Consider the following 21,939-nt stretch of genomic DNA (forward strand, 5'->3'; position numbering starts at 1 on the left):
TTCTTTTTTGCCCATAAAATAACTCCCACACAATAATACATTGCAAAGACATTTTTATAAATTGCCTCTTTAGGCTTGGTTTTTCCCCTTGAATTTTTTAAAATATTTTTTAAAGCTTCACTATTATTTTTTTTCGACTGTGTCCTTTATCGGTCCTTGCTCCGTACACAGTGGTTGGCACATAGTAGGCATTCAATAAACATTTGTTGACTTGAACTACATTACTGTTCACTTATTTTACTAGTATAGTTAATTACTCTTTCTAGAAATGCAAAAAGTCACTACTATTTTGTAGCAATACACAAAGTTCTTACCAATAAAGTGTAATAAAATACTCAATCACAAAATTTCTTAATAGCTAATGCAGTTACTAAAATACATAGTATTTTTAAACTGATAAAGAGAATAACTTTTGGATGAAATCTCCAGAGAACATTGTTTTTTAAATAAATATAATGGATTGTCAAAAAACACTGATACATGGGGAATATAGGTCTCATTATCTACTACAGATTGGCAGATCAAGTGCATATACTCTCTCGATAATCCATTTCAAGGATTTATGACTTATATGGCTAATACAAACTTTTGTAGAAACTTTTTTTTTTCCCTTTGTTCTCTTCTTGGTAAAGAAGAGAACAGTTGCTAATAAAAAATTATCTGCCTTAGGAGTTTTCACAGGCCCGAGACTCATGTACAAATATTTTCTTTAGAGTGCAGGGTAAGAAACCCAACTGAATAATTCTAAGAATCAAATTGAATATGTGTTTCCATGATTCACGAATTTATTTACTGCAGACTAGCAAAGCCAGAAACAGCACACAGATTTTTTGACCCCAATTTCGAAGTTCTTTCTACTATTTTCTCCTGTGCCTTTGTTTCTCACTGGCTTAATTTTTCTTAACTTTTACTTAATTTTAGGAGTAAAAACCCAACAAAAAATAGCTTTGTTTGAAACTGCTTAAATTTTCCTTCCAGAATTTGCTGAATCCATAAAACTCTCACCATGATAACATTATATGTATTGGGATGGTAAAAGTTAAGCGCCCGATGAGATGGCCTAACTTACGTACTTCTCAAGTGTTTCTTGGGTAACACAGTACTCTCATTTTCAAAGAATGAGATGATTAGGTGTTCTTTGAATTTATCTTCAAATTATGCTACTTGAGCTACTGAGTTCAAGTTACTATGATCAGAAGGCCAGTACGTATTTCTCTTCAACTGGAGAGTACAGTCTTATATATGGTACAAATAAACTTCCTGGTTTATAAGTTGTAGATCAAGACTTTCCAGATACGTAGTATATTATCTGATTTTCCAAAAGACGTGAATTTGCTTTCATTCTCTGACAATGATGAGTGTTCAATGGGTGACATACTCAACACCATATCACCATCAACTACCAGGATTTGTATTAAAAAAGAATTGATTCATTACCAATAAATCGTCTACTTTGAGTGCTTTATCACTTCTTTAAAGATTTCATGGTAGTTTGCACATGCTCTCTATCTTGTTTGCTTTTATTCTGAGCCCACAGCTGGTCAAGTTTAGATAAGATGCCAGTGGCCTTCGGGCAGACAGAATCAAACTAGCAACAGGGAAAGAACCTGTGACGTTGCCCTAACAGCAATACTCAGTCTATCCGGATGCACACTATTGATCACATAGTTCTTTAAAGAGTAAAGAAGTCCGAGGCTGCCACCAGAAAGTGGGATTTGAGATTTACCTTCTACGTGGGTGTACGGCTTCCACTTGTAGTACCATCCTCGGAACCGTTTGCTATTGTACTCGGCACACTGCAGGGCACGGAAGTCGACACTGTTATGGGGACATTTCTGACTGTTGCAAAGCTTCAGAGTTCGCGTGGATCCTGCACAAAACTTCCCTCCATTCGATGGTCTGGAATGTATAGTGTCCAGTTAGAAACCTTGCCTTTGAATAGCTACTCACTGCTCTCTTGAGGCTTATTAGGGAGATGGAGCAGATAATGTTAACGATTTAACATAGGAAACTGGTGACCATTAAGTAAAGATACTTATTGTCACCAGTTAAGAGAAGTGCATTCCTAAGAAGGCACTGGCATTTTCTTACATATTAATGATATGGGTAGTATTTTCCTTTTCTATTGAGTGTGCAAATAATTGCAGCATTGGTAGAACAGGTTAGAATTTGGGAAGTGAGTTTGCACGTATTTGCTCGTCTCCCTGTAGTGGGCAGGGTGAGCATCGTTGTTCTCCGAATTCCATAAAGGAGAGGATGACTACAGGAGGGCAGCTGGGAGAAAGCAGAACTGAGACTGAAATTCAACTACTTTGCTGTCCAGATGGCAACTTCTTTCCCCTACCAGCATCCTTGTGACAAGGCGAGGACACCGGATGGGGACAGAACAAGCACTTGTCTTCCACTGGTTGGAAGAGACAGCAAACACCCCTCTCACCCCTTAGAATTCACGTGGACACACCAGCACAAGAGCACCCTGTCGATGAAGGGGACCAATCAGGTCTCATGCGTTAAAGACAGGACTGAAATAAATCATTTTACTTAGTCTTAACATAAGTTAAACACATATAGGTGCAAAAGGAGAACTGAAAAACCCCTTCATTCCACTGCATTGGTGACTGCTTTTAACATCCTCATCGTCTACAGAAGACACACTGAGACCACATGTTGTGAAGGGAAATATATTTGACGAAAAACCAAGACTTTGGTTTTCTCACATGAAAAAATTGTTCTTACTGATTCTTATCTATTGATTTGGGTTCTCTATACTTATGATTTATCTCCTTATTTTAGGCAGAACTTTGGTATTTCATGTAAGCATGGTTAAAATCCAGTTCTTGAATATCACTGTTGGCTCCGTTACTTTTGCTGTGGTCAGGTAGTTATAAGCACCTTAAATTATACCACAGAGACATCGTTGTACAATAAATGCTTGAGCAAAAGGGCTTTCTGACTTAGCGTTCTTTTACAGTAATATGGGGAGTACAGAATTACTTTCACTGAGCTTATGTCTACATGCTGTTTGGAAAGTTCGTAGCAGAGAGATGGGTGTGGATGAGGAGGGAGGTCCAGTGCGCTCACCTGGGGTTGGTGCAGAGCCGGTCCCTGTGAGACACCCCTCCTCCGCAGGTCCTGGAGCAAGGAGACCAGGGAGACCAGTCTGACCAGTGGCCGTGGGTGGGCTTGGGGCCTTCGTCACCATATTTCACACACTGCCCTCCGCGGCACCACTGAAAATTAAAAACAAAACAAAACAGTGATCTGACTTGTGGGTAGTACATCAATACTGCAATGCTGAGCCGAGGGGAGTTTGGTCACATAGGCAGACATCAGCATCCCTACCCTCAGGTAGCACATAATAAAAGTACATTTCATGCAGCTTCTTTTCTCCTTTCCAGACCTAGCCTTGTTCTATAAATCCACATAAAGGGAAGGTACAGAGCAAAATCATTTTCAAACTTCTGTCTGAGCTGCTGGAACCTAACATGTGTAGTTAAGTTGTGTTGCAGGAACACTCAGTCCAATTGTTCACCTCTCAGGTGTAGGAGCTCTAACCTTTCCTGGAAACAACGTGCTCTTCACCTCTCACTGTCGGAACAGACTGACTGTCAGGTAGAAAAATCCATCTGGAGGTTCCATGTGGCTCAACACCTTGTCATTTCTGGACGGTGCTCTGTGCTTTTGCTCCAAAGCACCTGGGCTGGGAGCCTGGAGGTTATAAGTGATGGATGTCAGAGGTCACACAGCTTTCTAAGGACACAAAATAACCCACACAGGGTTCCTCCTGTCCCTACGAGGCTGGAGATGCTATCAGCTCCCCTTTCTCCAGAGAAGCGTTCATAGATGTTAATTCTGCTAAAATCTACATGGTTTCTTCACTTCCACCACATGCAAAAACTACACAAGATCTAGCGTGCATTCAATGGTGTTGGTTTTCCCACTGATGGACCCATTCACTGGGCACAATTGACATTCTGCCGGCAAAGCGTTGTGTAGGAGTCTATAAAAATGATAGTTTCAGAAGAGCAAATCCAACCTATCAATGTCGATATGATTGCTGAACTGTTTAAGGTTTCTTGCAGTACTTGGTGTCTACTGGATGAATTCTACTTGAGGTGCACAAAGTGCTGGGTTTTAAAGTCACTTGGATAATTCCTCTGTTGTGGTCATAGTTAAGCCAATAACTTGACTTAAAGCCTAAATGGAACATATTTAGGTTAGATTGTTTCATTTTGCTTGGGATGTTTATGAATTACTTTAATAAAATTTGGTCTAGTTTTGTTTTAAAATTACAGAAAATGTTTATGTTTTTTTTTTTAAATTTAGAGTTTATCCTTTTATTTTTTAATATAAGTAATTATATATAGACTGGTATTTCCTTTTCTTTCATAAATGACCCCATATTATCCACATCTTTTTCCATCCTGCTTTTTCATTTAACAATATGTTCTGTAGTTCATTCCACAGAAGAAGATAGACACATCCCTCTTTCCTCTGTTGCAGTTACAAAACGCTCCATTAGGTATATTTCCAACCAGTCCCCTTCTGATGGACATTTGCATCATTTCCAGGCTTTTGCTTTGATAATTATTGCTGCAATTAACAGTCTTACAAATGCATTTTTTTTTGTTTTTGCCAGAGTATCCTTTTTTTAATTGAAGTATAGTTGATTTACAAGGTTATGTTAGTTTCAGGTGTACAGCAAAGCGATTCAATTATACTTACATATATATCAATTTTTTTCAGATTATTTTCCCTTATAGGTTATTAAGAAATATTGAGTATAGTTTCATGTGTTATACAGTAGGTCCCTATTGGTTATCTATTTTGCATCCAGTAGTGTGTATATGTTAATCCTAAACTCCTAATTTACACCCCCCTTTCCCTTTGTTAACCATAAGTTTGTTTTCTATGTCTGTGGGTCTATTTATGTTTTGTGTATAAGTAAGTTCATCTGTATCATTTTTTTAGATTCCACATATAAGCTATATCATATGATATTCATCTTTCTCTGGTTTACTGCACTTGTATGATAATCTCTAGGTCCATTCACATTGCTGCAAATGGCATTATTTCATTCTCTTTTTATGGCTGAGTAGTATTCCATTGTATACATGTGCCACATCTTTATCCATTCATCTCTCGATGGACATTTAGGTGGCTTCCACGTCCTGGCTACTGTGAATAGTGCTGCTGTGAACATTGGGGTGCATGTATCTTTCCAAATTATGGTTTTCTCTGGCTATATGCCCAGGAGTATCCTTAAGTGACTATCCTTAAAAATTATTTAAGAAAACTTTTTGAGATTCTGAGGAGAAAGCACTACATCTTCTCCCAAGGAGGTTGGGGGGAATGCCTAGGTGTACGTAGACACACAAACACGGACATACATACATACAATTTGAGTCTAATTTCATGCAGGTCACAGACCTGTGGAGCCAGTCAGTGGGGTGGTCGGGGGTAAGACCCTTGTGTGAAATGGACACATAAAATGTCTACTGAAGCCCCAGTTGTATTTCTAAGAACAATCCCATGTTTATCACAATTTTACTTCTTACCGATGGAGAGTGTGGCTTATGAAAGAGGCTTTATCTTGGACAGTGTGATGTCATGACAAGGCTCACACCCTGTTGTGATACTGTTCAAGGAATCCATTGCTACACTTGAACCCCGTACAGACAGGGCAGCAGCATAATGAGGCACAAGAACGTACACCGTTCTTGAGGTGAAAATGAGCCCCGCGTATCACTTCAACTAGGTGTGTGACCTGGGGCACTGACTCAGGTGCCCTGAGCCTGTCCGTCCTCCTGTGAACATCAGGGATGAGGGAAACCACCAGACTGGCTTGTTGCAAAGACCCAATGCAATGACACAGGCCAAGTGCCTCGGACCATTTGCAACGTAATCACAAAGTGAGAGAGGGTTTAATTTTCTACTAGAGATCATTAAAGAACCGGAATCTGCTTCAGCATGCATACAGGCTGTGGTCCTGACCCCTGTCCTGGATTTCTCATGGCATGAGAGCAGAGAAACCGAGTGTCTTTTTCCTGGAAGAGTTCTTTGGTGTACAGTGGGGGGCTGCCCTAGGCTCACCGTCCAGGGTGCCTGTGACAATTCAATGTATATAATGTTCTTAGTACAGTGCTTGCCACTGAAAGACGCACTGACCACTCAGGTTCACCAGCATGCACACCCATGCAGAGCCTCAGCATTGGTAGCCGATGGAGGAAACTAGGTTCCCATCTAGGAGAAAGATGCACAGAAGCAGTACAGTTGTTGTCAGTTATCTACAGCCCATCCATTGTTCTGGAATATTCCAAAGTACTGAGATACTGACTTTTGGTGATGCATGCTTCTCAACCACTAAACCTCATGGACACTTGTGGACCAGTGATACAGGATGACACAACTAACACGAAAGGGGGCTTTTACATGAACTTCTGATGCTTGTCCCAGCATGGCCGCTGGGCAACCATTCAATCCTGGGCAGAACACTCACTGCTGTGTAATTTGTAGGCATCCAGTCCAGCTTAATGGGCTTTAATTCTTTTCAATATGAGGAAACACCAGGAAAAAAATATTTTAAAATACCAATGAAAACCAATTTAATTGCTTTTAAGGTAAATAGAACGTAACAAGAATATATGGGTGGCATCACAGCTGTAACTTCATCCAAGGAAAATAGTAGATTTTAAAGAAAGTAGGACACCTGGAGAACCACACCATACCTGTGTGAACCATCACCAAGGCAACAATGGAAGGGCTGCCAATCTTTCCATAAATAGGCATAATTTGGCAAACTATCAGATTTGCAAAATTTGGTCAGTTTTAGTCAGTTATGTGCAAAGAATCGTGATCACCTGCAGTTAATGTTCAGGTAAATTCCCTGGTATCCTGTGAAGGTTGGTATTTCCACATTGCAGTACCTAAGCAAATCTATTTTCCCTTTCAAGAAACTAAAAGCATTTTAATTAGACGTTTTTGTTATGGATTAATTTACTGCTGCCTACATCCCTAGAAGGATTTAAATATCAGTCTCACCCTGGGAAAGTCTGAAAATAAAGCATATTAACATGTGTAGGATGAATGGTCGCTGGGTGCTATTCTTAAGCAAATTTACTTCATTTCTCTTCATTTCCTCAGTCAGCTTTGCAATAATTCAACCCAAGAGCATTATGTTAGCATTGTGTCCTAATACTTTAAATCCTTTCTATTTGTATTCACATTTAAATATGTTTATGGTATGATAGGTTTACTTCGGACTTTAAACATCCTGGATCAATGATATTCAGGCATAGATTTCTATTTTGTACTCATTAGCATCATTAAAAGTTCAGATACATATGGATGAAAATGGTTACAGTGACAATTTGGTTCCAATATATTTCTATCTTTATCAATAGTCTTTTATATTCTGAAAAAAATACAATCACAGTTTAAATCAAAAGGATTAAAAGATTACTCTTGAGTGTTAAGATAATTTATTTTTAAGTGTTAATGACAGAATTGTCATTGCCCCCCCAGTTAGTAATAAACTTGCTGTCTTATGAATTTCTTCTTTTCCCCACTAGAGCACCTCTCTCATTTTCACAGGAGCAACAATAGGTCAGAAGGATCTATTCCACAGTCTTCAAGCTGATGCTTTGAGGCTTTAACAGAACTGCTGAATGCTGGTTCTTTATTTGATTAAAAGGTGGTCAAGAGTTTAACATTTTCCTTCATTAAACAGATTCAGCCATCACCTGTTGCCTGACATTTATGTCTATTTATTCCAGGCAGCTCATCAATTATATCATTGGAAAAGTATGAAGGGGAGTCCTCTTCATAGAATTAATATAAATTAAACACAATCTTTTGACATGGGTATAGATATGGACATATATATCAGAAGGATGGGCTTAAAAAAATACCAAGGCAAGCAGAGGAAAGATGCATGTTTGAAAGACTGACATCTGAATATGATGTATGTGCCTAAGATTAGCTTCTTACCCTGTCACGCCCACAAGTTGTGCCTTCTGCCGCTGGCATAAATTTAGTCTCACATTTCCTCCCAATCCGGTGGCACCACAGGGCTTTACAGATATCCTAAAGGAGGAAAAAAAGGTCATTAGTATTACAAATGATCCATACGACTCTGAAAAAATGTCACTGAAAAATTTAAGGGGAAAACAACTGATATAAATTGAAAGCTGACATCTACTTAGGAGTAGGTGCATATGATAGTGAGGACCTAGAAGACTCATGTTCTAGACTTGCTTCAACTTAATTCTATCCCTGAAGCCCTATTCATTTATATTTATTCATCCTACATTTAACAAAATTACGCTTTCTAAATTAAAAAAGTAAAATATGCTTCATCCAGGCACTGAAGAAAACTGTGAAATATTAAAATTAAAAAACCCAGTAAAACCTAGCGTTTTATAATTCATTCTCCATCCTACCTTTCACTAACTTCTCCTTGTCCATTCCTCTATTCAGCTATCCATTCATCCACCCACTCACTCATCCACCATCCCCACATCTTCAGTGAAGTCCTAGAATATGCCAGTTATCTTACTAGGCAGGAGGTGCCATAAGAAATATGACCAGACCTACCCTCTCAAGAATGGTCTTAGCGGGATAGATTAGCTGTAAATCACCACGTGGTGCACATGGGAAGAGATGCCCCTACAAGGGGAAGAACACAGTGCAGGGCGGGCTTGCCAGGAGAAAAGGGCTTTGCCTGGAGGACCCAGGGAAGAAGTCAGGGAAGATGGACATCTGAGCCAACTATTGAGCCCAAGGATGGCACATTCAAGGGAAAAGGAATGAAGGGTTCGTGCAAAGGAAGATGACAAAGAAGAAAGACGTGTGCAGAGGAAGGAAAGCCCACATGGCTGATTTGTCAATAAAATAAAACAAGATCTGAGATTTATACACAATAAAGGCCTCTCCAAGTATAAGGAATTATTTTTACTTCTATATCCTTTTGAGCCCAAAGGAACATCTTAGTGAAGGGCAGTCAGCAGTGGGACTCATGAAATGATGGGACCTTCAGGAATGCTGGTGGTAGCTTCAACTGCACACGATGGAAACATTTCTTAAATTATCTGCACAACTGTTCTGAACATTTGAACAAGTGCTGCACTATTTCCCAAGTCATTTAATAGCTGCATCTACTGGGGTTTTTGTGTTATAAAGAAAATGCAACACAGCAAAACTTCCATCTAATATTGCTTGAAAGATGGCATTTCACGGCACTTGTGCCTTTATTTTCTGTTTCAGTGATGCTAGAGATGTGCTCACAGGAGACTTTCTGCATTGTGTGAGTGAACTCTTGAAGGATTTCTCTTTTAATAATCCATATTAATTTTACCTTCATAAAACTAATTCTCAAATCTCCTTTATAAATGTACTTGTTATATATTTAAAAGTTAAGGAATTTGTAAAAGGCACTGCCTTATATTTTTTTCCACTTGTATCTCTCTCACTAATAAGACAGCTTTTCAGAGCATGGACTGTGAAGAAGCAAACGCTCAATGTTTTAATTTTGATATCAACTAATTGCTTTTATTTCATAAATATGAATATTTTATATTTCATTCATAGTAACCTCTTCAGATTACAATCACTGTACCACTAAACTTCATTTTCTTGGAAGTCCTCCAGAATCATTAAGTGCTATGGGGCAAATGTGTCACGCTGGTGGTTAGTGCTTTCCTGGCTCTCATGACATCAATTAGCATGCTGTGCTGGGAACCTCTCTTCTTGCCCAGAACGGTGGTTAGAGATCAGACTCATAAGAGGACCACAAGGCATCCATAAAAGCAGGGGCCTGGGCATCTGTAAGTCTCCAAAGAGACAACTGGGAAGCTCTGTTTGCTTCCTGGGATGACATCGTGACAGAAATCAGGATATAAATAAAGCTCCCTTGAAACCTGAACTTGTGGACCCTGGCTTAATATCTGGGTGGAAATATGGTGGATCAAAGCCAGAATCCAGACAGTGGTGCAGGGTAGGCATACCTGCCCGTGAGTGCTGGTTCAGAGACCTACTGATTTAGGTGGCTGGGTGTGCACACACACAAACAGATGAACACACGGATGGATGAGTGAATGATGAGTGAATGGTGGATGTGACAGAGATACCTGCTCCTGTTGTTGGGTCAGCGGGGGACGGACACAGTGGTCCAGGGCTTCCAAGAAGGTAAACCTGTCTGGTGTGAATTGGGCATGGCAAACCTGGGCAGGCAGAGTCCCGGTATCCTCCCTGAATGCAACCACCCATCGACTTGTCCTGGGGACTGAATGAAGCATCATAGGTAGGTAATGTGCCCAACTCAGGGCCTGGCAACTAACAGGCACCAAACTCATGTCAGTGTCCTTTCTCACTTCAAAGGTGTGAGGAGATGTGAGCTCAATCCCAGCCCCCAGCCTGGGTTCATGGCTGTGGCCTGAGGGAACCAGTGGTACTAAGTCTGGAGGCAGTTTCAGGGATGATGCAAGATGATAAAATAAATGGTGTTTTAAAATGCTAAATTATTTTTATGTATTTGTCACCAATACCTGGAACAGTGTTTAGTACCTGGCTGGCTTTCAATAAATGCTTTCTGAGTTGAACATCTGTTAGTTTGTTTCTATGGAAACCTTGGACAGAATGGGCAGGAACATTTTTAGTGTAAAATGAAATGAATAGTGATCAGTGAATTGTGATCATAAAAGCTTCTAAGATGACTTAAGAGGGTGACATTATGATATGAAAACACTACACCTAGACTACTATTCAAAGGATTTTCATAATATTCTTACATTGTAGTCTGGGGGAACATTTTGCAGACTAAAGAAATATGGATGGAAGATACTATTGAAGGCAATAGTTTTTAAGTTTTCTAAGTAAGAAGCTCTCAAGTATAGGATGCTGGTGACAGCTCACCACTAAAGCATGTGACTGTAACTCAGTCTGTGCCCAGCTTATGCCATCTGTGTATTTCAGCCTCATTCTGGAAGCTGCTCAATTCCCAATTCCAGGCCTCCAGGCAGAAATAAATCAGAGTTACAAGAGCCTTGAAATATATAATTCATGTTACTGTGTTCCAACATGTCAAAAAGGATTTGAGACTTTGGTGCCCTATAGATGTAACTGCTGGTCATTTAATAAAAATGTGACATTCCATCCTGGAAAACAAATAAAAATTCTAGTACCTCAAACAATGTTTACTTTATTATATAAACAACCAAAAAACGATTACTTCCTCTCAGTTTTATCACACTTTGACCTAACTGCTAACTTCTGGACATAATGTACAATGGTTGTATTAAATTCTGCTTTATGGTTGTAGGTCATTACATTCTTAATAAAACTTCAGGGTCCTCTTGGAACAATGATCCTATTAAATCATGGTTCTAGGGCCAAGAAGTTGGAATGCAATATCTGCTGGATTGGAGGGTGGGTTCCCAATTTACCAACAGTACCCAGGACACTAAGGTGATCAAATTTCAAAGTAATTCTGGCAACTTGCATCTCAGACTGCAGGGTCAGGCCACCAAGCAATGTTGACGAAGCAGAATAGGAACTTGATAAAGACACAATGTTTAAAATAACTAATACTTGACTTAAGAAGAAGAAAGTTGAGGACCATGTACAGAGTTCACGCTTGCTTTTATCTTTGCTGCTAAGGAATACTGTACTCTCTTTAATGAAGGCTCTCTCACTTGCTATTCCTTCCCGTAATTTAAGAGCTACGTTCACAATGACTTATTTTGATAATACTGACTTAGTTAAGTTTAACATCGCAACTTAATGCCCCAAATAAAACAAACATTTTCAGATGACCGTGTTGGATTTATTGTGGCATTTCCATACTGTGAATAGAATGCCACCAGATTAGTTTTCTCAAACTGTCAGTATCAGACTTTCCAAAAATACAAACTAAAAATGCATATACAAATGATGTTATAATAGGATATATAATTTATTGTAATTATTTGTTTTTCAAGCAGTGGTGTGCTTTTATCACTAATTTTGATTATCAACAAGTCATCAGTGGACAGAGAAAGCCATGGCCATATATGTGTGTGGATTTATAAACAAGTATGTAAACACCCACACATATACACCAAATACACATCTATTTATCCAAAAGAAGAACGCATATGCATTCGTGTTATCTCTTAACTTTCCAAACTAAATGGCACGTGGTACTTAAAAAAGGTTCAACCCTGTCTAAAACATCATCCATCCATCTATCATCCTTCCCAGCAAAGTCTTACTGAATGGGCCATAAGTGCCAAGTGCTGGTTGAGGCATTGGGTAGTTTCCTTGTTATTTATTATTTTATATTCTTCAGTCAGAAAAGGGAATAAGCTCACAATATTGACTTTAATGGCTATTTTTCAAAAGGTATTTTCTCTACTGTTCATGGTGAAGTAACTGGTACCACACTTACTTTTCTACATGCAAAAACTATAAAACTGGACAAAATGTATTGGTCAGTTGTTTCAGACTCTTGCAACAAGCAACACAGTACATGGTCCTCAAGAGAAGGGAATTTGTAAGGTGGGCATCACCTTTGCCCAGCTCTCTCTCTGGGAACACTTTGCTGGCCACGGTGCAAAGACATGGTTCCCATGAAGACAACAGCAGTCTCACTGAATGGAGGGTGCATAAATCAGAGTTGGGGCTGCAGAAGTAGCTAGAATTTGTGGGAATGGGACCAGAAAGGAGAAAGCTGCATTGAGTAGGGAGCACCAGAGGTCTCCATGAGGATTTCCTGCAGGTCCTCATCTGGTGAGTGAATGGTTGATGCACAGGATGAGACTCCAAGTGGCCTGGAAGAGGGCAACAGCTTTAGGTCGAAAGCTGATAAGGGCTAGAAGACAGAGATGCACAATGCTAGGTGACAGCAGTGTTCTGGCCACATAAAGTGGAGAGACTTCAGTAAGCATCCTGGGCATCCATGTCTCATGAGTAAGAACCACAAACTAGAGTACAGGCCATGCCCTAGGGCTAAGGAAAAACCAGAATAGATGAGCCCTAAGGAAGAGTAAAACAAGTCTCAGGGGATCAAAAGGATTCACCTATTATAATAACATAATATAAATACATGCAACATAAAATAACAATATGTTACAATATATAATTGTAACATATGTAATATGTTATAAATATATTTTAAAAATGGACATAATAAGTGAACAAATGGGACATTCCCTAAAAAACATATAGACTATAAAAAAAGAACCAAATAGTAATTCTGGAACTGAAACTTAAAATAACCCAAATGCATAGCTTGCTGAATTGTCTAAACAAATGATTAGAAATGTTAGAAGAAAGATACAAATGATCACAAACATTTTATCAGAAACAGCTGAGTCCAGATGAAAATGGAATTATATCTTTAAATTGTCTAAAGGAAAAAAAAAATAAACTATTTAGAATTCTGTACTCAGAAAAAGTGTTCTTCAAAACTGAGGGTGAGTTAATGACATTTTCAGATAGAGAAAACCTGACATACTTTGTGGCCACAGATTGTGTTACAAGAAATGTTAAAGGAAGTTTCTCATTCTCTAAGGAAATGATATAATTTGAAACTGATCTATAAGAAAGCATAAATAGTAAATGGCAAACATGTGGGTAAATATAAAAGATGAACCTATTTTATTTTAAAGCAACCCATTATTTTAAAACAAAAATTTTAATATTGTGTTGTATGGTTTACAGCATGCATAGAAATAAAATACACGATGACAATAGTACATACTGTGAAAGAGGGATACATGGACTTATTTGTCATAAGGATCCTCCTGCATTTTGCATAAAGTGATATGATGCTAATTCTATGTAGGTTGTAAATTAAAGATGCAGCTGTAATCTCTAGAGTAACCACTAAAAATACAAGAAAATATAGCTAAAAAAGCAAATTGATGCAAACATAGAATATTTAAAAGCATGTTTAATCCAAAAGAAAACAAACAAAAAGGAAGAGAACAATAGGAAACAAATAGCAAAATGGTAGACTTAAATCCACTATGTCAATAATTACATTAAATATAAATGGATTAAACATCTCAGTGGAAGGCTATAGATTGTTCAACTGGATAGAAAAGCAATGCCAAACTAAAGGATGTTATGACAGACATATTTTACATAAAAACACAGAGAAATGGAAAGTAAAAGAGTGGGGAAAGATATCATGCAAAGAGTATTCCTAAATAAGCTGATGTGGCTATATTAACATAAGATGAAGTACAATTCAAGGGAAAGTAACATTATCAACAATAAAATAAAGTTATTGTATATTAATGAGAGAGTCAGGAAGACATAAAATTCCTAAATGTGTATGCACCTAAATACCCAGCTTCAAAATATACAAAGCAAAAACTAATAGAACTAATGGGAGAAATAGAAATATACATAATCTTTGTTAGAGACTTTAACACTCATATCTATTAAATTATTAAATTGTTACATAACAAGTACCAAATATTGCAGAGGATATAGAAGCTATAAACAATATTATCAGAAAAATTAACAAACTAGATATATCTAGAACTCTATACCTGACCACTGCAGAATTCACAATTCTTTCAAGTGGCCATAGAATGTTCACCAGGGTAGACCAAATGCTGAGCTATGAAATATGTTTCAATAAATTTCAAAAGTATACTTATAGGGTATATTCTCTGATAAACTTGAACAAAATTAGAAATCAAAATTAATAAGCTGTCTAGAAAATCACCAATTATTTGGTAGTTAAATAGTATACTCCTAAATAATGCATGGGTTAAAGAAGAAATCACCATTTAAATTAGAAAATATTTCATAGCTAATAATATTAAAGATTCAACATCTAAAAATGTTCAGGATATATGTTAATAATGCTGCTGAGAAAAAGAAATTACTAGCTTTAATTATATTTAAATGGTTATATTAGAAAAGAAGAAATTTTTAAGTAAGTGATCCAAGTTTATCCCATAAACAGCAAGGAAAAGAAAGTCACGTTAAGCCTTAGTATGTAATAAAGACAAAACAGACATTAATGAAATAGAAAAGAACCCAACAAATATTTCCATTAAAAATTAATAAAGATAAATACTGATGTTTGAAAGGACTATTCATCTGATAAACTTCTAGTTAGATTGACCAAGAAAAAGAGATAAAGCAACACATGTTATCATTATTAGGAATGGAAGAGGAAATGTCACTATAGACCTTTCAGTCATTCAAGGGATAAATGAGAATATTACAAACAAGTTTTGGTAACCCCCCTCCCCCCCCAAAAAAAACCAGGTAAAACAAACAAACAAAAATCATTGGAAAAGGACTCTTTCTGTGTCATTTTTTGATGTTTAATTTTTTTTCCCAATGAATCTGATCAGTCTAGCTAGGAATTTCTTCTGCATAACCCTACATGTGTTAGTGTAGTTGAATTAGTGATTACAAAAACCTTCCCACAGATAGGATTCACTGGTAAGTTCTAATAAAACTTTAAGGAAGAAACAATAGCAATTTTATTACAAGCTCTTCAAGAAAGCAAAGGAGTAGGGAGCACTTTCAAATCATTTTTTGAGGGCAGCATAACCCTGATATAAATTCTTGAATGGTAATTTTAAGAAAAAAAATTTCTAAATTATACTATTCAAGAACACAGATATAGGGCTTACTGGTAGACACAGTGGCTGAGAATCTGCCTGCCAATGCAGGGGACACGGGTTCGAGCCCTGGTCTAGGAAGATCCCACATGCTGCGGAGCAACTGGGCCCATGAGCCACAACTACTGAGCCTGCGTGTCTGGAGCCTGTGCTCCACAACTAGAGAGGCTGCGACAGTGAGAGGCCCACGCACCGCGATGAAGAGTGGCCCCTGCTCGCCACAACTAGAAAAAGCCCTCGCACAGAAACGGAGACCCAACACAGCCAAAAATAAATAAATTAATTAATAAATTAATTAACTAAAAAAAAAGAACACAGATATAAAAATCCTGAACAAAATATTCTCAAATCAAATCAACAAAATATAAAAATGAATAATAGATTATGACCAAGTAAAGCTATCCTAGGAATATAGGTTGGTTTAACATTCAAAAATCAATGAAAAATATTTTTAAACCCTTCAGTACAATTCACTACATTAACAGAATAAAGGAGAAAAATACATTTATATCAATAGATGCAGGAAAAAAAAGTATTATAAAAGTCAGCATAAGTTTGTGATAAAATCTCTTACCAATATAGGACCAGGAGGGAACTTTTTCAACTTGATAATAGGTAACTATGTAAAACTGAAAGCATCATATTTAATGGCAAAATGTGAAACTTTACTTGGCAATTATGAAGTTCCAGAATAAGCAATGTGAAAGTACAGTGACAGAAATCAGAACAATGGTTGCTTACTGGGGTGGGAAGGGGATTGAATGGAAGGGGGCAAAAGGGAACATTCTAGATTTATGCTGGTAACATGGGGGAATACATTTGTTAAAACCCAATTGTATACCTATAAGAAATACATTTCCCTGCAGGTAAATATTTCCTCAGTAATAAAAAGACCTGCTGCATTTAACTTCTTATTTCCTGTATTTTCCAAACGGCACTAGTTTACCACGGAGGATACTCCATGGTTACAGCAAAATAATGTGAAAACCAGCAGTATGATGTAGAACATTCCATCTTTGAAAGAAAAATTTTATGTTCCTTTTCCTTAGCAAACAGGAGAGTGACACGCAAAAAATTCTCAGGGATTTCACATATTCTGCCAATGAAAAGGCAACATTGGGAATATATGCTGATGCTGACTGGTTTATTATTCTTGTTCCCAGCTGAGATTACCCAGCTGAGGAGATAAGAATCCAATTCTGGCACACGGCTGTAATTGACTTTTGGGGGGAGATCTACTTTAGTTTAGAAGAAAGAAGATTATCACATTAGATTGAAATTGGGAATATTCCCAGTGCATTCTGAAATGTTGGAGGTTTCTGGAAGACTATATATTTTCGTCTATTTTCCTCTTGATTTCATTATAAACTAGAATAAAAGAAACCTCAAAAATAGTTAATTTCATTTAATTTATGGGTAGCTTTCCTAGTGGTTTAGTAGGGCAAGCTGTGAAATCTCGATTTTCCCTTGTCTAGCGAGAGCACATGTCTCTGTGTTATATGAGGAATTTATATGAGGAAACCAGTCTTCTGGTGTCCCTGGGGTCAATGGAGTTCTATGAAAGACTTCTCTAGAAACACTTAATTTGAGGAATTTAATAATCAGAAGTCCGAGATAGGCTACTGCTTTCTAGTAAATTTTGTCTATATCTGAGGAAGGTAAGGGGGGTGGGGGGACATTGTTTCTTAAATACCATTTGAAAGGAATGCAGTGTATTAATTTGCCATCTTACACCAACCAAGAGTTCTTGCTGAGCTCCCACATGATAAATCAGAAAGAAAGAACTGACCCAACAGGCCAAGTCAGTACTTGAGAGGAAACTGATCCCCACAACAGTATCCACTGTCATTTTCTTTGCCAGTAAAACATGTGTTTCCTGTTATATAGGACCAGCCCTAACATACAGGATTTGACATTTGGTAGGTACCCAATAAACGCAGAATACATCAATGTCAGCTTCACTGAATAAAACGGTTTTATGAAGAATTCTACATTGAACATCTGCCAGCAGTCACTTGCCTTTTTAAAATCCAGCATGCAGAGCTTGGCTTTCTCTCCAAATTGCCACTTGCACTGTGTGTTTGCATCGTATAACTCTCCCGGCAGCTTCTCGGGATACTTGTATTCCTTCCCAGGCTTTGGCTGATCCGCAAGGCATGTAGCTTGGGCAGTGCTAAAACAAAGAGGAACTGCTGGTGATGCCGGAAATTACCAAAGATGTAACTTCAATCACGTAATTCAATGATTGAATTACATGTAATTACACGTAATTCAATCACGCCTTTCCTTTCTCATGCAATTTTACCACATGTCTTGTATAAAGAAGAGGGGACATTTTTCTCCTGAGGTCCAATATAACATTTATCTTAATTCTCTTAAAATACAGAGGCCACATTTTCTGAAATTGTTCATAATATGTTTCACCTTTTCCAGGGAGGCAATTTGTTCTTCATCGGATTTCTTAAACCTATCATGGGGAGAGTGAAATGGGATAATACAAACAGATGTTCGATGTGAGGAGCTTCTATAACAGACACCTTAAAAAGTACACTTCTTGCCAGGAACAATAAAAAGATGAAATGAGCACTGTAAACAGCAAAACACAATCAGCCAGTTTCAAAGGCTGGAATTTTCTTTCTTTCTTCCGTCCTTCCTTCCTTTCCTGCTTCCAGCTTCCACATGGAGCATTGCAATGATTTCCACCAGAAATGCTCTATACGCAGGCTGATTTCTGACTAGATTCCAAAGTCAAGAAGAAAATTAATTCTCTTTAAGTTCCCTAGAAAATGGACTAAAGGCCAACTAATGATTTCTTCCTCTACAATTAGGGTATCCTCTTCCCTACCAGAGACAGGCTTTGGTATAAATTTTGCATTTGGAGGGAGGGGAAACAAGTGTTTGCAAATAGCAACTAAATCTTATTTATAAATTTCAATAAGCAAAAACTAAAAACAAACAAAAACAAAACACCTCTGTAATCACAATAAACTTAACAACAGTAGATCTGCCTAAGCATCCCCAAACTTTTCTTTGTGTGGTTGTCCACCTTGATCAGAATCTTTCTGGGCCCAGTCTCCAGGACCCGGGTCCCAGATTCTATTGCCTTGGAGCTCACTGATGCATGCGTGCCCTTAATTAATATCCACATACATAAAACATGAGGAAGGGTACCAGTCACTGTGGACAGGACATTAAACATATATGCAAGGAGGTCACAAGCCTTTTAATAGATTAAATCAAAGGCTAGGAAAGTGCTAAGAGCAGTGACTTGCTCACTGTGAGTGTTGAATAGATGATCTTTCTATTACTGCTATGATGATCATGATGTAAGGGTCTATAAGTAGAGAAAAATGAATAAAAGCATAACTAACACTCCATGACAGGAGTGATTTGGCAACTTTGGAATTCCAGAGCACCTCTCTCTAATGATCTCAAATGATTCCTGTATACTAGTTAGATGTTCCCCATTATATCCCTAAAGTTACATCAGGGTTGGCAATACTATTCCCATTGCATAGAAAGGAAACTAGGAAAAGTCAGCTACATTGATGAACCCAAGCAAGAGATTGAAAAATAAAACCTTTTTAAAGTTCACAGATTCAGGATTTTTTATAGTTTGATCAAATGGAACCTATAATTTTTTATTCATCCTTAAAATTTAATTCAAAGAGGACTTCCACTTTTAACTATGGTGGACCAGCACGTATGAGACTGATTGTTCTACAGGCATCAGAAGGCTATCAAAGTAAAAAGAACATGAAGGATGAACATTTCCAGAGCAAAGGAAAGTAGAGAAGTGAACCCAACACCCAGTAATATTTTTCTCCTCAAGGAATTTAATGAGTCATAAAAAGATGCTAGGGAGCCTAGTGGCTGAGTAGAAAGTGGTCCTTACGAGGCTGAGAAGCTGAGCAAGGTGTTGGCAATCTGGTGGGGCTGGGAGATAAAGATTGAAATTGTGGGTCAGCCCTGGTAAACAAGATTTTCACGGAAGCCATACTAGGTCTTTGCTGAAGGAGTAAAGAAATAACGTGAAAGGCCCGTTTAGGAAGACCGAATGCCAGGGTGACATCAGCTCAACCCCAAAGTGACTTACTGATAAACTGCAACTGCCCTGTCTGCTAGAAAGAAAAGATAACATCATTCGGGGCTCTATGTTGTCTTTAATTTTTTCATTAACAATATCCTTCATTTGTTCAAAATTACCAAATGTATTGGGAGATGAGACCAAGATATTGAAACCCAAGAGAATACACAAATAATAGACACAGATTCATAAGGAATCCAGATACTGGAGTAGTCAGAAATGGACTTTAAAATAATTATGGTTATTAGATTTGAGAAAATAGAGGTTAAGATGGAGAATTTCACCAGAGAATGAATATATACAAAATATGTATGTGAGGTATTGTGAAAAGTTCTAACACTTACACAACTGGAATCCAAAAAGGAGAAGACAGAATGAAAGGGTCAGAACCAATATTTGTAGATAAAATGTCTGAACATTTTCAAAAACTGATGAAAGACAATAAACCACAGATGTAAGCAGTTCTAAAACCCCAAGCAGGAAAAAGAAAAAGAAAAACACGTGGGTACATGAAAGAAATTCTACAGAAAACCAAAATCACAGAACAATGTCAAAAGTAACCTGAAAACAAAAGACATGTAAACTTTCAAAGGAGCCACAGAGAATCTGTACATGGCCCTGAGGATGAGGTGCCTGCCTGGTCCAGTGCACAGACTAGGGGCCTGGGAGGTCCCATGCAGGGGGAGACACAGCAACACACACGTCAACACTGTGATGTGAAAGTCGGCTCTGGTCAGCATCGCATCTGAAGAGCCATGAGAAGATCCCACCCCTGATTCTTCTGGCTGGGCTCATGCTGGGGCGTGTTTGCACTTGTCCCCTCATCCAAAGCAGGTCACACAGCTAAGCCCAGAGTCAGTGAGGTGGGCACAGGGATACAACAGGGTGTGGGTGCATGAAGCAAAAGCATTGCAGCCAGTTTGCAATCACCTGATATCCACCAGGACAAAATATGTGTGAACTCTGCTGCATGCCCTACACAAAGGTCAGGTGGCCTGCATGTGATAAGCAAAACAACAAAGCTTGTGGACGAATATATTCATGACTCTGGGGTAAGCAGAGTTTTTTTCCAGTGGTGTACAGAAAGTGCTAATCTAAAGGAAAAATCTGAATAATTCGGACTCCCTTAAAAACATAAGAAAACTCTTCTGTTTATCAAAAGACACCATTAAAAGTGTAAATACTGTGTAAATACTAGGTCATAGAGTGAAAGAAGATATTTGCAATACGTATTTCCAGTGATGCACAAAGTGTTCCTACTCAGTATATATAAAGTACTCCCAGCAAGAGATAAGAAAAATAAAGGAGTTTAGTTTCAAAAACATGCACAGGAGATTGGAACAGACACTTCACTAAAGAGGTTTCTAAAGTAACCTTTAAAATGGGAAAAGGTGTTCAGTCTCATTAATTACCACTTTGATCCACCACCACAGACCCACAAGATTGGCCACAATGAAAAAGACCAGCGAGATCAAGTGTCGGCAAGATTGTGGAACAATCTGAATATTCATAAGTGCTTGTGGGATTGTAACTTTGCACAGCCACTTAGGAAAGCTATTTGGCAGTGTCTACTGACACTGTACATATATATTTATGACCCCAAAGTTTCTCTGCTCTGTATACTCAGACATATATGTGTAAACCAAAAGAATGTTTACAGTGACATTTCTTATAATAGTCAAATACTGGAAATGCAAATGTCTATCACTAACAGGATGGATTAATAAGTTGGAACATATCCACACAATTAAAAATAAGTAAATGAATATCATATTTTTATGCAGAAACAAGGATGAATCTCAAAATCAAAATATTTAGCTAAAGACCCCAGACACAAAATAGCACATAACTCATGACTCCATTCATAGTAAGTTCAAAACCAGACAAAACTGTCTACGGTGGCGTCTGTGTCAGAGGAATGGTTGTCTGTGGGGAAGAGGGAGGTGATGACGGCACTGAGGAAGGGTATTCTGGGGGGAGAGCGATGTTCCATGTTTTTTTTAGGTTCGTTAACACATCCATCCCTTCACAAAGTTAGAACTTTTATTTGGTAGTGGGAACTTTTAAGATCTACTCTCTCAGTAAACTTCAACTATAAAATACAGTATTGTTGACTGTAGTCACTATGCTGTACATGACAGTCCCAGAAACTCATTCACCTAATCTTTAGAAGTTTGACCACTTTCACCCATTACCTCTCTCCCACTCACCTGGCCCTTGGAA

General features: G+C 38.0%; 1 protein-coding gene across 1 annotated transcript in view; it reads right to left on the reverse strand.

The window, feature by feature from the left end:
• Positions 1–21,939, reverse strand: part of ADAMTS16 (ADAM metallopeptidase with thrombospondin type 1 motif 16) — a 156,222-nt gene that overhangs the window by 73,944 nt on the left and 60,339 nt on the right. The window contains exons 10-13 of the mRNA XM_049707293.1: positions 17,649–17,802; positions 7,990–8,085; positions 3,082–3,230; positions 1,727–1,899 (exon numbers count right to left, since the gene is read on the reverse strand). Of these exons, the coding sequence (XP_049563250.1) occupies positions 1,727–1,899; positions 3,082–3,230; positions 7,990–8,085; positions 17,649–17,802 (572 nt within the window). The remainder of the gene's footprint in view (positions 1–1,726; positions 1,900–3,081; positions 3,231–7,989; positions 8,086–17,648; positions 17,803–21,939) is intronic.

This window comes from Orcinus orca, chromosome 3, assembly GCF_937001465.1.
Source record: "Orcinus orca chromosome 3, mOrcOrc1.1, whole genome shotgun sequence".
Classification (NCBI taxonomy): Eukaryota; Metazoa; Chordata; class Mammalia; order Artiodactyla; family Delphinidae; genus Orcinus; species Orcinus orca.